This window comes from Haemaphysalis longicornis, unplaced genomic scaffold (genome assembly GCF_048455015.1).
Source record: "Haemaphysalis longicornis isolate Haplotype H1 unplaced genomic scaffold, Haemaphysalis longicornis Haplotype H1 scaffold_3, whole genome shotgun sequence".
Lineage (NCBI taxonomy): Eukaryota > Metazoa > Arthropoda > Arachnida > Ixodida > Ixodidae > Haemaphysalis > Haemaphysalis longicornis.
The window spans coordinates 88,620,357-88,637,746 of NW_027526335.1; the positions used below are offsets into that span (position 1 = coordinate 88,620,357).

Sequence of the window (17,390 nt, forward strand, 5' to 3'; positions counted from 1 at the left end):
CAAACACAACTTACCAAAGGAAAACGTTTTTTGACATGACTTATTATAATTTGGGCTTTGGCGGACGTTTGTTTTAGATAAAACGGAATATTGCTTTTAGCAAAGCTGTTGCCATGGGACATAAAACTCCTTATTTGGAGCTAGGTTGTAATGAGGCATAACAGCGAACCAATCGGATCGCGCAGGTTTCCGGGCGGCGAGATCAGCGTATGCTACAATGCGGTCGACCGGCACGTCGCGGCCGGACAAGGCGACAAAGTGGCCATCATCTACGACAGCCCCGTCACCAACACGGTCGCCAAGATCACCTACAAGGAACTCAAGGAACAGGTGCGCGCGTAGCAGCCTCTCCTTCCCGAGTAGCCGTAATTTATCGGTAAACACTGCTGTTGAAATTTCAAGCGCAGGCTGTAAGCGAGTGGTAGTCAACCATGAGTGGACCGGGGACGCTTTTCGGTCTTGCACAAGTTATGGTTGGCTCTACTACGAAGTATGTCGTTCTGTGTCATAACGGCACACAGTTGGTGCTTGCAGCTTAAGTCGCCCACACACCCATTCACTGCCCGCCTTATTCTGATCCGTGTCACATTGTCAAACAGTTCCCTAAAGATTGCAGCTAAAGATGCCCAAACACTAACACGCCGCCCTTTTGCGTGCCTGACTTTTTTTATTTTTTTGCAGAACTTGCGTGTAGCGTAAAAAGCCGACTTAAAAACGCATGCTACGCAGAGAAGTAGATGTACGTGTCATGCAGCGAAGCCATTTTTTGCGTTGCCGGATAGGTTTGGCAAATAGAAAAGAATCCGGGTCCTGTCGGACCCCTCGATGTCCCCGGATTCCCAATAAGGACCGCAACCATTGGTGTAAGCCATAGCGCAGCGCGTAAACGAGACAGCGGCCGCTCCGTCTCCCCCCTCGAACGACCGTGCTTATAAGATCACATGCAGGTACCCAATCAGCCGCTCGCTTAGAACCCTCTTTATCATTATAGATAAGCGAAGCGTGATTCCTGTGTTGCAACCAATGCGACATGGGTTCAACTCTCGGCGCTCTCATCAGTTTTTTTTTTTCTTCAAATGCTCACTCCGGCTTTCATTTCCGCATAAGGTTTGCAGATAGTCAATTAAAAAAAAAACAGCATTCATTGATTGCTGCAGAAAACGTAGTCTTAATCGAACCGCGAGGGCCGCAGGTTTGTAATCGAGCATGACAGCTTTATGATGTGCACAGCCCCATCACAGCGTCCGCACGTCAGACCGTACGGGTAGCTTCATAGCAGTGGCGTACAGACTGACAGTTTGAGAAACGACTTCGGCGATGAGTACTGAGGGGTTCTAAATTCTACTCCTACACCCGTCACAATAGAGATATAGAACAGAGAACCAGTCCCGACTCCCGGTACAGCACACGGTGGGCGACCGACACCACCGCGCGTACGCAGAGGGGGCGAGACCGGTTGTGCGCATGCGCAGGTGCGCCGACCGGGTACCGGGCGCTGTACCTAGACCAGCTCTCAGCTCTTCTGTGATTACAGTTATAAGCTAGTTATACCAGGGCGGGAAACCAGTCCCGGTACGGTACCCGGTACACTGCGCCTGCACACAACCAGTTTTTCCGCCTCTGCGCAAGCGCAGTAGCGCCGGTCGCCTACCGGGTACCGTACTGGAACCGGTACCGGAACCCGGAACCGCCGACCACCGTGTACCGGGTGCCGTACCGGGACCCGGTACGGCACCCGGTACACGGTGGTCGGCGCACCTGCGCATGCGCACAACAGGGTTCATCCCCTCTGCGGACGCGCAGTGGTGCCGGTCGCCCACCGCGTACCGTACCGGAACCGGTTTTCCGCCATGGATGGTGTGGCTATGTGCTCATGCACTAGGTTTTTGTCGCACTTGCGTTTGAGCAAGTTAGTGAGGGTTCATCTGTAAAAAAATTGGGCCCATCTCCCCGCGAGGGGGACTCGAGTAAATGCGTCGCATAGGGGGTGGGTGTATTGCGTTAACGTTTAGTGTTTGGGGAGTTGGTGGTAGTGAATGCGTTGTATCAGCAGCTTCTTGACGTAGTTTGAATGAGTTAAGGATATAAGGCGCGTTCGTAGCCTCCCATTCTGTGTCGGCTTTGTGGCGCAGTGGGTAGAGCACCATGTACATTGCGTTCCGCCCGCAGGGTCGAGGGATCGAAACCAGGCGCCGGATAGTATTTTTTTTTATAGTGTAGGGGGAGGGGTGCGGACAACGACGGTGCGGACTACGACGGACGTCAACGCGGGTGACATCGTGAGTTACTGAAATGCTCCGCATTTAAAACTGCGCAGTGGGGAACAAGGAGGCGCGGTCCTAATCTTACAGCGCGGTTATCCTCCCTCCCTGCGCGTTTATTTTCCCCTCCCGAAAAGGTGTCCCGGCTGGCAGGCGTGCTGAAGAAGTGGGGCATTCGCAAGGGCGACCGCGTGGTCATCTACATGCCGATGATCCCGGAGACCATCTACGCCATGCTGGCCTGCTCGCGCATCGGCGCAGTCCACTCGCTCGTCTTCGGTGGATTCGCCGCCAAGGAGCTCGCCGTGCGCATCAACCACGCGCAGGTAAGCTCCACGATAATCCTACAGCCACGTACTTAAGACGAATCATCACCACCATCATGGGCAGCCCATTTGTGTCCACTGAAGGATGTAGGCTTTTCCCATATATTTCCAACCGCTCCTGTCGCGGGTTTTCCGAGCCCAACCTATAGATGATATTCACTGAAAAGTTTAGCTGTCAATTTTTTCGCTTGGCAACACTGGAAACCGCCACGGACATAGCCGAAGCGCCACGGACATGGCACCGGTTTTGCCACTGCGCCCGCACGCCAAAAAAAAACACCGGCGTTCGTCGTCTGCTCCTTGTCAACCCGATTCTTAACGGTGGAGTCAACACAGATGATATTAATCGCACTTGCATTTGAGTCGAGACATTACTTTGCGTTTGGTGGGGGACGGTTTGGAACGTCCAACCCACATCATGTGCTTAGCACGGACTACCATCATTCCGCGGAGCCCGACGTAACCAATGACGGTGCACTCACATGGTTGCCTGCATGCACGCCTCGCCAGTGAATACAACCTATACGTACCTCGAAATTTCCGTGTTTCATTCCTCCATAGGGTGTTGTCGCCCCTATTTCGTTTCCCATCCCTTGGTATCATCCGCATCACGTGACCAGTCAAACACACTCGTTCCAGTTGTAAAAAAATGTGAAGAAGTTGAAACCAAACCACGTCAAGGTAAAGTGTGCTGCAGCAGAATGGCGAGTTGGGCTAGTTTTCGCGTTTGTTCAGTGTTGCGCTTTCTGAAGGTTTTAAAATCAAGGTAAAGTGCTGGAGACGTATACCTTCTTTTGTTTTTATTAGCGCTCTACCAGAAGCATACGTCTCCCCCAAAGCAGTCGCTGTAATAGATTTCCTCATTCCGCTCCCGCAGGCGGACGCCTGCCTGTCGGCCAACTTCGGCATTGAGCCGAAAAGAACGGTGCCTTACAAGACGATCCTGGACGAAGCGATCCAGATATCGGAGTACAAGCCCAAGAAGTGCCTCATCTACATGCGGGGTGGCCAGGCAAGAGCTCGAAGGCGATTAATTTCGCCGCAACTGTTCTCACTCTCGAGCACGGTTTTTAATGACAAGTCAAGTAAAGTCAAGTCGTTTTTATTTCAAACAAATTTTGTTCGAAATAAACAGACCTTATCCGCAGACCTCAGGATCAGACCTTAATGAACATACCTTTATCCACAGACAGACAACAAACTTTAATCCACCCCATGTGAAAGTCCATCATTTGATTCGTGTGCAGTGCAGTAGCTCCTAGCCGCTTTTATCGGAAAAACTGCAATCGCTTATTATGTGCCTGGGGACAGTGGCGTACGCCGTACAGTATTTAGATTGGTGGTGGTGGGGTGGAGGGTGTTGCAAAAAGACCCAGGGAAAAAAAACAAAGCGCCTCGTCCACTCTTCCCCTTACCCCTCTGCGCAAGCCAAAATCAGGGCGAGAGAATAAACGTTCTTTATTGAGAAAAAGTAAAATAAAAGACAGTAGACAATTTTTGAGATCTTGGTTTATCTGCATTGATGAGATAAGTCGAATAGGCGGACGTTCGGCCGATTCGTGGTGGCGATAATTTTTTAAAAGAAACAATTTCGCAAAGAACGAACTGTTTTTTTGGAGTTCTTGTGTCTTCCCCACCACGTAACCCCAGGATCTTGAAGCGGTGTGCGCCCCGAAGTGACAGGAGTTGTGAATGCGCATAGACGAATAGAGGAATCGATTATGACAATTCATTTGAGCGCTGTTTGCAGCTGATGGAAGCGAGAAATGGAAACACGTGCGTGTATGAGATTTCAACATGTATAGGGTAAATATTAGCCCAGCTTAGCTCGCAGATTATGGTTAAGGTTGTTCGTTTTCGGGCTTTCTATTTTTTTTAATCGGGAAGGGGGGGAGGGGGGGGGGCGATTTAAACTAATAATCGGGAAGAAATCGAGGTTTTTTTCTAATCATTCCAAAATTCGGGTTTTTTAGGGTTAAACCTACAGATGTACCTATTAAGAAATACACTTAGTTTATTTTATCAGTCGGTATCCCGGGCTACTTAACTCTAACGCGTTAAAAGTGGTCTTGTTTTAAGCTGCTAATCGGGAGGGTGTCGGTGTTTTCTAGCAAATACACTAAAACATTGGCGTTTGTTTGGAAATGGATCTGTAATCATGATAGTAAATAGCATTGATCCCTTCTAAGGAGTGAAACATTTTGTTCACAAAGATCTGGTCATCGATTTTTTTACACATCCTTGTTTTGTTTATCTACATTATCATCTGCATGCGCGACTTGCATGTCGGTCTCCATTCGAGACCTCTCTGATCGTTGAACGTATCTCAGCTGGGAGGAAGCTCTCTCGACATCACAGCTTCCATTAGCCAGACACAACAATGTCACTGTAGCAGTTGCCAGCCTGGGGTAGCTGCCAGCTGTAGAGTAATGTCAATGCTCAATGAGTTCGATATCTGTGTTTGTGGGGCTTGCGTCAAGCAAGTACTGGTTGAGAATGGCGGACCGTCAGCGCACAATTGTGCATATCGCCACTTTGAAAAGGTCCGTTCGGGGAGAAATCGGATTTAACCCGATTGTCCTGAAATATGTTCGGGGTGTAAAAAAAGAACAAACAACCCTAATTATGGTGCGGCTTAAGATCGTGAAGGCACAGCAGTCGCTCTCTCGTCCTCTGTTCTTCCATCGCTCTCTTGACGGATCGGCGGCGAGAAGTTCGGCCGACAAGCTCCATCTATTTCCCACGCAATAATAAAATGTTCCACACCACTTCGGTTACCTGCGACGGTCAACGCCAGCGTACGTTACACCGGTGTCCTTCCCCTTGTACTAAGCTCAGGTCTCTTTGACCGATCGTTGAAGCCAACTAGGTCATTTGCAAGTGCGTCTCACCAGAGCACCGTTAACTACTTCGGGAAAGCTCTTGCCTGAATTGATTGCCCCCAAATGATAGCAAAACACGCCTACCTCGCAGTTACCCGTTACGTAACGTGGTTTGCGTGTCAGCTTTTATCCTCAACGCTTGCGTTTGCTGGCGTCGTCGCTTACTGAGAAACTGAGGCCGAGCCGTACCGAGCGGAATTTACTGTGATCGCTGCATTACATATTCAGATCGATCATCGATCACCCTCAAAATTGGCTTTGTTTTTTTTTTGTTTTTTTTTTCTGCGTCGGGCAGTCGTCTGCGCGAACGTTGTTCGCCGCGCGTCATGGGATCCAAGGTCATTTAAAGGGACCCTGCAACACTCTTTGAGCTGTGCAAGTAAACCTGCGCGACGCTTAGCTTACACTGCCAGGAATACCTGAGCCAAATATTAGACGTGCACGTGAAGCGGTGAGCGACCCGCCGTGGTGGCTCAGTGGCTAAGGCGTTGCGCTGCTGAGCACAAGGTCGCGGGTTCGATTCCCGGCGGCGGCGGCCGCTTTTCTGATGGAGGCGAAAAGCAAAAACGCCCGTGTGTACGAGATTTCGGCGCACGATAAAGATCCCCAGGTGGTCAAAATTAATCCGGAGCCCTCCACTACGGCGCGCCTCATCGCCTGCGTTGCGTCGGCGCGTTAAACCCCACAATTAATCAAGCGGTGAGCGCGCAAATCGCCGTGAAAGACGCGAAAAAACCAACCGCGCTCTCTTCAGTTCTCCTCCTTATGCACCCCCGGCATGGCCTAAACGACGTCACTGAGGCCATGGCTGTCCGGTCGGTTGTCACTGGTCAACTTCGCGGCTTATTTCTCGCATTTACTGTGACGATCAGCCGGCGCTGTGTACGAACCTCTTCTATGCCTGAACCTGTAGGCACAGCTTTGCCGTTTATTTCGTCTTTTGAGTGCGCGCCGAGTTTGAGTGATGAGCTCAATACTTCCCTTTCAACCAGACCACTCGACAACAGACGTTTATTGCTTCAAAAACGCCCTACCAGCCCGAGCGCACGCTTGCGAGCAGGCACCCATGCCTGCAAGGGGAAAACTCCCCGGCCTGTGATATATCGAAGGCCGCGGAAGAGAACGCCGCGAGCAGGCCGCGAGCCGCCCCCCTCTCCAGGAGAGAGCGCGCAGCTTCGGTCGCCCTGTCCGCGGTCGAGTTGAGAGGGAACGATTATGCGCGATTTCTCATCGCGCGTAGTTTCGGTAATAGAGAACGGATTTTCATAATTTTCGCGGGAGGAGATTGCTGGGACGATAGACTTTACCCCAAAATACATTCCTAGTAGTATATGATAAGTGATGCAGTGCCCCTTTAATTTAATCCGGAACACCCCTCTGAGGCGCGCCTCATATCGCTCAGTGAACGTTATATTTTTAAATGCAAAGAAATGTATTAGAAACACCCTAAGGTTTCCTAAGTAACGCACGCGGCTTCCATAATGTACTAGTTTTGAGATTTACGTAAACCCTGCTTCTTATCAAGCAACATGTCACCAAAGGCCCTTAGTGATGTCTCGCTTCAAAAGTCGCGGAAGAAAAAAGGAATCGCACTGTTGCGACTACAGTTATGGCAGCCATTAGGGCTTTGATTTTCTTAGCGTGATGATACGTATATGGAGCTGTTAATGGTAACACCTATCTTAACCATTAATAAGGCACATTTTGTACGAGGTTTAATTTCTTCGAATTTCTTCAAGTTGAACAGTACGAATTTCTTTTCACGTCCAACTTCCCTCGTTCCGTGGATGCACCGCTAATTACGTGCGCCGTCTCTCCAGTTTGTCTTTTTCTCTTTCGTACTCCACCTATTGCTGTTACAAAGCGTCGTTACGGATGAGGTTATATTTGCTATATTATATTACATTATAATATATTATAATGTGTTATATTATATATTATATATTATATTTATATTTATATTTATATTTATATTTATATTTATATTTATATTTATATTTATATTTATATTTACATTTATATTTATATTTATAGGAGTGTCGGGAAATAGGCTTGGGTCGGTAAGTTAGTTCTTAAAATGGAGCTCACAAATGCGCTGATCTCAATGAATAACTGCTAGGAGAATCAAAATTCGTTCGTCGAATCTGATTTTGTCAAATGTTTGAGTTACAGCGATATACGGCTCCTTCAACCGTTGTCAGCGGAGTCTAGCATTTTTTTTTTAATCGGGGAAGCTAGAGGACCATTGCAGTATATATGTTTAGCAGGCGTGAGATGTGCTCGGCTTCCCCCGGTGTAGCTGCCCGTCCTTCATTCGCAGGTCGACGTCCCGATGACGCCGGGCAGGGACGAAGTGTGGCAGGAAGCCGTGCCTGCCGCGCAGCCCACCGACTGCGTTCCCATCGAGGCCATGGAGCCGCTCTACATCCTCTACACCTCGGGAACCACAGGCCTGCCAAAGGTAACCCCCGCAGAGAGCCTTCGCTCTATACAACACACTCTGAGCGCCTCACCATCGCATGCGAGGTCTCTGGTCGTGCACACGCTGGTCATCCTCAAGCTCAGCATCATACGGCCCGCTCCGAAACCATGCTCCGACCTTGCGGATTATAACTCCACGAAAGGAATGCTCAGTTCTTCCCTTTTGCCGTCTTTTTTTAAAAATAACGGGGGGTAAGAGTGCAGTAAAGGGAAACAGGGGAAGGGAACATGCACCAAGCACGAATTGAATAAACAAGGGTTACGGGAGCTGCATGCTTTAGGTGTTTGTGTAACAGAAAACGGTATATCACTTCTTACCCCACTCTGCACCAGACGGCGCTGATCGAATTACGCCAAATGCAGATGTTCGCTGTCAACAGTAAAAAAATAATTGGTGCAGCCAACGTTCTACATTAATTCACACAAATCTCGCATGTGTGAATGGTGCTCCATAACGAGTTATGTCGCATTATAAAACGGTCTTAAGAGGTAAATTACTTCTAAAAAATTTCTTTTTTTGAGTGTGCAACATATTGGGGATAAGATGGCTTTTGTTCATTTTAATAAATTCCTTAACGCAAATTTATTCATTAATCTGGTCACTCACTCCCGGTCAAAGTTCAGCGCACAGAAAGCGGCTCTTTGGTACATTTTATCTGATGCATCGTGACAAAGTTCAATGTTAGGGCTTTATTGGAGAGCTTCACGTTGTTGTTTTCTACGGGCGAAGCCCCTTGGGGGCTCGGGCTGTCGGCGTCTCATGTCGTCGTTGTAACCATCGTCTCATGGAACACTCGTTTACGCCTCGCGCTGGAACGCTTCGTGCTTCCAAGACACGACACTTTTACAGCAAAGCTGTACACCTTACCTACCAACGGTTTCATCTCCGTTGGCAAAAACATCAAGCCGCCAAGAATACATTATACACGGCATGCTTCGCCCCTCCCCCCCCCCCCCCCCCAGGTTTCACGTTAGTGGAAGTGGCCCGGGATTTTTTTTTTTGGGGGGGGGGGGGGCAACACAACGACCTGGAATGACGTAAACGATTTTCTCAACAAGTGTACACTCGCGGTACATCTGCAGTTTTATTTATTTATTTATTTATTTATTTAATACTGTCAACCCTCGCTTGAGAGTCATAACAGGGAGGGAGTACAATAGTGAGTACAAACAGAAAAACAAAAAACAACAAAGGGCAATCACAAAGCAATGCACACAGGAAAACAGAATTGGCAGTAGTTCAACCATGACTAAAATAAACATCAATTAATATAAGATAAGAAGATAAGAAGATAAGCAATTAAGATAAGAATATAAGCACTCCGATAAGAAAAGAAAGGTGTTGTGAAGGCTGAGGGTGGCGGGTGGTGACCTCCCTCGCACGCAGGCCGTGGTGCGTCCGTGCGGCGGGCACGCGGTGAACCTGCTGTACACCCTGGAGAAGGTGTACGGCGTGAAGGACGACGACGTGTGGTGGGCCGCCTCCGACCTGGGCTGGGTGGTCGGCCACTCGTACATCTGCTACGCGCCGCTCCTCAAGGGGGTCACCACCGTGCTCTACGAGGTAGCGTCATCATCATCATCGTCATCATCATCATCAACAACCATATCTACGCCCACTGCAGGGCAAAGGCCTCTCCCATAGATCTCCCATTATTCCAGTCCTGTGTTACGTTCGACCAAATAATCCCTCAGACGATAAATTAGTCGCAGTATATGGGGAGCAGAAGGCCCGAATTCATCATGTTCATCGTCATTGCCATAATCATCATCATAATCATCCAGTGGCGACAAGGCAAACGGCGAAGAGAGGTTGCTGTCCATTCAAATACAATAAACTCTCGTTATAACAAAGCCCTCTCAACAGGAAACTAACTTTCTTATGAGCGGTATTTCGCTAAAAGCAGTATTGAGGTGCTCTTTACGCACTGCAGTTGGGACTCAAAAAAACTTCGAATAAAGCGATTTTGTTATAACGAGAATTTCGCTAGGTAGCAATTCTATCAACGCCAAATTTTGCTCACCTGCAATCTCCAGGAGTGCTCCTTCAAGCCCCTGGCGACGAAATGTATTCCCCAATGCACCTGTCAACAAAATATGCATGCAGGCCAGACAGGAGGAGTACCGGGGGTGAAATTTGTAAGGTCGTTCCAGTGACGCTCCTGTAGGGATCTTATACGGCGTTATTAAGTTAATAAGTCGTATGGTGTCCCAGTTAGTTAATCGAAGAAAGTTAACTACGTATTCGTGAAATGGCACCGCCGCGCGCGTATACCAGTGACAGCATTTAGACATCTTTTACGCTTCTCGGTGTCAAACGTTTTACTTTAATGACTATTTTTTAAGTGAATCATTTTTTATCTCAATACATAATCTGCTGTCATTTTGTTCTCACCATCATTTTTTTTTTTGCGAAACTTTCGGGGGCGAAATTATCTCCCCTCTGCCGGCTGCGAATGCCAATTCCGATAACTGCTGGTTAGGTAAAGTAGGTTTGGTACCGTTTGACACTCTCTTTTTCTAGCTACCAAAACTGAAATTTGGAAGTGCTATAATTGAACGTTGATGCGCCTGCATATAGTAATTTGCGTGTTAAATTTTTAACGATTTTAACAATTTTTTAAGCTAGTGGAAGAACACCTTAGCTACAGAAGTGTTTCGGCAAGCTTACGACATTGAATATTTGTATGCTTTGCAATCCTGTTCGGTACATTTATTTTTTCGGGTACATGACCCTAGAGAAATTACTATCCCCGAATATATTATTATTCAATTTAGAGATACATCTTGAAGGAATTCATGCTAGTTCCTTTTTTATTACCCGATAGCCGAAAGCTTGCCAATACTACCATTTTAAATTCCCTGCTTCCACCAAGCGGTGGCCAAAGCTTAAGTTTTTGTAAGAGTGCGCTCACTCGAAGCAAACAGCGAGAACAAGCAGGCAAACGTGCGTGCTTCGCGAGAGAGCGAGCGAGTGAGTGAGTGGGTGGGTAAGTGGGTGGGTAGGTGGGTGGGCGAGTGAGTGAGTGAGTGAGTGAGTGAGTGAGTGAGTGAGTGAGTGAGTGAGTGAGTGAGTGAGTGAGTGAGTGAGTGAGTGAGTGAGTGAGTGAGTGAGTGAGTGGGGGATTAAGGTTTAAGCACGCAAACATGCTCAAATCAGGCACTCGTTTATTCCAACAATACGAACCCAATAAGACAAGATCGAAGAACAAATAATGCCTCAGGTCCATTCGTTGCCTCGTTCTGTAGTCTAAGGTGTAACCTGCAGGTTGTTCCCTCAGAAGCCGCATCTGGAGAGAACGTGCTAGTAAACTGTATGGGCCAACTAAATGGTCGCGCACACAAGAGCGCACTGACGTTAGCGTTTGCCTAATGTCGAATCTGCTTGTCAACGCGTAAATGTGGGCTAGTTGGTTCTAACTGTGAAGCATCGTTAGGTAGCGCGGTAAAGACGGGACAAAAGTAGAGACCACACAGGACTGTGTCCTGTGTGGTCTCTACTTTTGTCCCGTCTTTACAGTTCGAATCTGCTACCGCGTCGGTTGCACAAGGTCCGGGCGGAAAGAGCAGCGGCCTAGTTCCTCCGGTGCAGGGCAAGCCCGTGGGTACGCCGGACGCGAGCAGCTTCTTCCGGGTGGTCAAGGACCACGGCGTGTGCGGCATGTTCACCGCGCCCACCGCCATGAGAGTGATACGCAAGGAGGTACGTACGCTGTGCTTGCCTACGCGCGCTTCCCATATTCATGGCGCTGACGACGAGATGCGCAACGGTGAAATTGTTCGCACCCACGCAGGATCCGGAAGGCCAGCTCGGAAAGAAGTTCCCTGGGAAGAAGTAAGCACGACGTGTACACTAACCTCATTTTGTTCCTCTGCTGGCTAGTGGACTTGCGACCGGGATCAGTGCGTCGCGCATGTACAGCATTAAAACATCGCTAATTTCTTTCCCTCAACCCCGGCAACCTCTCTTTACCTTGCAGTGTTAGGTTAAGCCGCATAATGTTTAACCTAATTTTCATCCTTTAACTAGACGTACAGTCTTTGTCGAAATTCCCTAGACCGTGCCAAACATGCGTATACGCTACAAAAACATTGAGGTACAAGGTTACCTTTCGAGAGTGGCCGAAAATTTTTATGCCAGTATGGAAAAGAACATACCTTTTTTTTCTTACCGCCATAAAATAATTTGGTCACAGTTAAACGTACAGCTTGCGCTTTGGTTTCTTCGTGGCCAGAAATCTTTGGCCGGTCCAAGCAAATTTTGACAAAGGCTATACCTTTTAGCGTGTGCCGGACGTGCCATATTACAAAGGAAATGACTCAGTAATTACCACTTTATGAGCGGTGCGAACTCCGGGAACGGCTGAGGCATTAAAAAGCACACACCCACAAACCATCCGTGTCTTTTTTTCCGTTTAGTTGTCATCCTTTCGTGGTTGAATGTTATTCGAAAGCCTCCTGTAAATCCTTCCGTGACGCGGGTTCGATTCCCGGCCGCGGCGGCATCTTTTATGATGGAGGCGAAAAGCAAAAACGCCCGTGTGTGCGATATTTCGGTGCACGCTAAAGATCCCCAGGTGGTCAAAATTAATCCGGAGCCCTTCACAACGGCGCGCCTAGCCGCCTGCGTCGCGTCGGCGCGTTAACTCTACAATCAATCAATCAATCAATCAATCAATCAATCAATCAATCAATCAATCAATCAATCAATCAATCAATCAATCAATCAATCAATCAATCAATCAATCAATCAATCAATCAATCAAATCCTTCCATTCCTGCCTTCAAAAAGCTGGCTTTGTCTCATAACGCAAAAGCTCGCCGTCAAAATAGGCCTAACGTCATTGCTTCTGCGATTCACAGCGGACGAAACAACATACACGTGCGCCTCTCTCACTGGCAGCCTTTGCTGCAATAGTTATGTTTCGGTTCTCTAAAATATATAACATATACATTATGCTTAAAAGTAAGTATACAATAACATAGCCCCTTCTGTCCCCGTTCTGGCGCGTGGTACCCACTATGCAAGTATATCTAGGGTGTATATGGCATTAAAGGGACACTGAAGTGATATGTAAACATAGCGGGATTACTAGCGCAAATTGTAGTCCGGAGCCCCCAGGCCATGTTTCGACCACTCTGGGCGCGTTTACGCGATTTTATTTAGTAGAAAAATTAATTCGAAAATGCTGTCCTCCTCTCTTTACGCTCGCCCATTTTCTGTGGCGTTTTCGTGTGACGTCGGGAGGAGCCGAGCTCGCAATAGGCTGCGCTACTGCACGGCTCCCCGGCCTTCAGACAGAGCCAGTCGGCCCAGCGTTTCGTCCGCCGGCCGCCGACGGGTCGTCGCAACTCGTTCGCTCAGTTGAAACGAAGCCAGGACACTTTTGTGAATGGAATAATGTGCCTTTCTTTACTTGGTTAGTTTGTACACTGTATCTAGCTCCAAGTCAAGGTCGCTTCACACAAGCGCTGCACAAGCGCACATGCGACGCTTCGCTGACTGGTACGGCAGTAGGAAAATATAAGGCCTCTTGAAGGCGGGAGAAGAGTCAGCGAAGTCAATATATAGGTACTAAGGAAATAAAATCAACTGATATTTTTACCGTACAGCGTAAAACTAGGGTGCGGGAAGCACTTTTTTGCGCTGGGCGAACAAGCGCAGCGGTCAGCAGCACGACTACGCATCTGCGAACGCTTTTCCGTCTAAGAAATGCAATTGCTAGACGTGATATATTGTGGAAACTTGGGGGATGCTTACTGCACGAGCGCAAAACAACAAATAGTCGCCTATGCTGCTTAAAATGCCAAAACTAAATAAAAGTGTAAACTAGTTATACAATATATACCTTATATTACCAAGGTCAGCAGAGCCCGTCCCGCGGTTGAGTGGTCTGGAGCGCTAGGCCTGTCATCGCGAGCGTTTTGCAAGTCGCGAGTTAGAATCCCCGCGGGTACGTGCTTTTTTTTTTATAAGTTAACTTTTTCGTTTTCCGCCGATATTTTCTATACCGAGTTCACCTTTTTTTGGGCCGCAACGTTCATTGCTCCACAGACTAGTTCACAGAACGCGCGCAGGCTGGCACTGGCGCGCTAGCGAGTTCTCGTTGGCGTGCTATTGCCATAAGCACCGACTGCTTGAGGGCAGTGGGAAGAGGCCAGAATCAACAGACCCTTGGCCTGGTGCGAACACGCTTTTTACGATACAGGCATGAGTGTGGCAAGCTCCAAATATGGGGGGAAAGCGCATGGCATTTGAGCGTCTGCGGGGACGCGGAGGGCGTTCATGCACTGCGTAGGCCTCGGCTAGTGAATGCTACGATTCCAAGCCGTCCTGGGAGGCTTATCTTACGCATTTTACAGCCGATAACATGGCAGAAGCGCGGTACGATGATTACTGAGATATTGAGAATGCCCATCCAACAACGCCATCGGTTGTGTTTTACAGAACCGAAACCGAAACCGAAACTTGTTTGATTGCAACCTAGGGCATCGTACAATCACGGTGCTCCCTCCTCCCAACGTCGCAGCTTTAGTTGGTGCGGCCGCCGCAAACCGCGCATAGTAGTTTTAAGTGCGAATGCACTTTATAAGCGACCCCAAACCATCCACCGCCGGCGGCGGCGGCGTCGGCGTCCGCAGTGCTCCTCTATATTTAAAAAAGAAACAGCATCTGGCGCCAGGTTTCGATCCGAGGACTTTGCGGCCGCAGCGCGACGCTCTACCGACCAAGCCACGGACGCGACGGTGATATCAGTGTTAGTGACGCGCCTTATATCTTTAACGCATTCAAACTACGTCGTCAGCGGCGTGCGTTGGCGACTCAGCGGCGTTATAGCGGCTTGATAACTGCGTGGTGTACACGTGATACTACAAACCCGATGGAAGAGATGGAAGAGAAGGCGGCGAGGCGGTGGGCTGCGGGGGCCGAGCGCAAGCGCCGCAAGCGGGCCGACAACCGTGCATTCGCACTTTCACATTCTCCCCCTCGGGGAAATGCGGGGGAATTTTTCTTCTTTCGCGCTGTGTAAAATAATTACCGATTTGTCAACCGGATAAACGATGAAAAGTGTGCTAATTTGAGCCAGTCTACGCAGTGCAAGCAAAAACTGGAGCTTGACAAATTCACTTCAGTGTCCCTTTAAAGCAATATCTCCAACGAAATATTAATCTGTTTTTAATGCAAAAACATTAACGGTGGACATCCGGGTGTGTCGTTGCATCTGTCAGTGCCATGTCTGCAAAGGGAGTTGTTTTCTCACTCCCTATCTACAAATGAGCCAGCAGCAAGTTTCTCTTTTACTTCAGTTCCTTTGAGGTAAAGGCTCTCTCACTTACCGGCTTCCCCTACCTTAAAGTATCAAGCATAAAACGGAGAACCTCTGCATCATCCACACTACATTTTCTCTATGCTCCTTCCACAAGTTCAGCAAACACTGTCAGAGCGCGAAAGATGGAAAGGATAAAACCGCGGCACGAACAGCCTAGCTCCCGCTTTAAATTTGATATCAAGTCAGCGCCAGGTTGGACGTCAGCGGGTGATTGGATCCTCAAAGCATACTAGTGCCGGCGCTTTTCTTGTCCACTGTGCTTTTTGCACTGTAACGTGCTGCTCTGTTCCACCAGTGAGCCGAATCCACCATGCGCATGAACTAAATAAGTTGAAACGACCTCGCAATTTCCAAAAACATAACATCCATAACGCTAGCTTCGGAAGATGTGACGATGTTTAAAATGTGGTAAACAACGCAGCAGCATACGTAAAACAACCACCTTTCTCCGTCATTCCATGCTTACTTATGAGGCATTCCAACGTAATAAAGCGTAGGAGCCATTGCCAGAAATTCGTGACGCCGAAGGTTGCGGGAGGACAGCAGGTCCCCAGAGCTTTCTGGGCTGACACGCCCACTTTTACCGGCAGGTTGCGGCACCTGTTCTTGGCTGGCGAGAGGTGCGACCAGGAGACGCTGCACTGGGCCGAGAAGGCGTTCGGAGTGCCCACGCTCGACAACTGGTGGCAGACTGGTGAGCAGCTTCGAACGACTACCGTTATCATCCGGGCAAACCGCGGTGCATGAAGTTCTGCATGAATAGCCCACACGTCTGTCCTAGCATGGGTTAGTCGAGCCTGTTGTGGTAGTTACAGCGCGTTACGACAGAGCTTGGTCCATGGGCGCAACTCTTTTGGCGCGGACAGGCTAGCAAACGTTGAGCTTGTGCTTTGATTTCTTCGGGGCCAGAAATCTTTGGCCTGGCATAGATAATTTTGACAGAGGCTCTTTTAGCGTGTGCCTGACATGCCGTATTACAAAGAAAAGGGCTCAGTAATTAGTATTATTTGATGAATTTTGACGATGATGATTTACCTTTGTAGGAGTTTTGCTCCGAGTTAGTGAAAAATTTAAAAAAAAGGTTGCTTTCCCGCAAGAAGACCCTGTGTGCAGGGGGGCACCCTTTACAGGCCGCTTGCTTCGTTGTACAGGCGTCACTTCCGTGACGGATATGACGTCAGCAGAATCGTCATAAAATAAAACGTTGCCGGGATTGTCTTCGAACCGAAGTCAAGCGTTGGACGTCGTACCCGCGCAGTGCACGTTTCTACAGACGCTTCCACCCCGCCTTGTGCGCAGCGACGTCCGCTCACGTCGCTGCGCAGGCGGACGTCGCTTCGTGCAAGAAAATAGCTGATTTCGTCCCAGAAAATAAGCTTTCGAGTAATATCCCGTGGTTGGCGCAGGCAAACTGTCTGTCAGTTATTTGATAGCGTTTTACTACCTATTGTAAAATCCGAAAATTTAGGTGTTAAATTAGAGAATCAGATTGAAATAGAAATTTTGTTGATTGGGAGCGGTATCTGAGTCAGTTGTATAGTTGAAGCAGTTGCGACGTGGTTGCTTTGCGCTGTCGCTAGACTATGCTACAGGCAGGCTCTGTACGGCGAGTCACATGCCTGTTTGTTCGCTCACTTTCACGCTCTATGTTCATTCATCTTTTGCGCGGAACGAGCGATAAACGCTCGATCCTAACGTCCCCTCTTCCCCACACTTTTTTTTTTTTTTCTGCAGAGACTGGCTCTCCAGTGACGTCCACATGCGTTGGACTTGGCAACACGACACAGGTTCCAGAAGAAGCTACGGGACTGCCGGTCCCAGGATGGAACGGTAGGCCTGGGAAATCATTTACAGGACAAACACACAAGCACGCCCATTTATTGCCTGCTTGCTACCTTTTGGTCTCAAAAAGCGCATCCTGTATAATTAATTAGCAGATGAAGACGACTTACATTTGATCGGGAACTTCCAGCGAGCTTTATTTTCACGCGAACCAGCCGTGCCCACGCCCTGAATTCATGCAAAACAGGTGCACGCGGACTTGAAGAATGAACAGGAAGGTGTCAACAGCACTAAAGAATGTCTAGTCTTTTGCATAAGAACAATGAA

The 17,390-nt window shown here is 48.6% G+C and overlaps 1 protein-coding gene across 2 annotated transcripts in view; it reads left to right on the forward strand.

Annotated features, from left to right (window-relative positions):
* The window catches only part of LOC144174803 (acyl-CoA synthetase short-chain family member 3, mitochondrial), a 50,803-nt gene that overhangs the window by 21,071 nt on the left and 12,342 nt on the right, over positions 1-17,390 (forward strand). For both annotated transcript variants that reach the window (XM_077703696.1, XM_077703697.1), the window contains exons 2-10: positions 186-330; positions 2,399-2,587; positions 3,465-3,599; positions 7,790-7,930; positions 9,338-9,514; positions 11,543-11,653; positions 11,745-11,785; positions 15,872-15,975; positions 17,016-17,111. In XM_077703696.1, the coding sequence (XP_077559822.1) occupies positions 186-330; positions 2,399-2,587; positions 3,465-3,599; positions 7,790-7,930; positions 9,338-9,514; positions 11,543-11,653; positions 11,745-11,785; positions 15,872-15,975; positions 17,016-17,111 (1,139 nt within the window). The remainder of the gene's footprint in view (positions 1-185; positions 331-2,398; positions 2,588-3,464; positions 3,600-7,789; positions 7,931-9,337; positions 9,515-11,542; positions 11,654-11,744; positions 11,786-15,871; positions 15,976-17,015; positions 17,112-17,390) is intronic.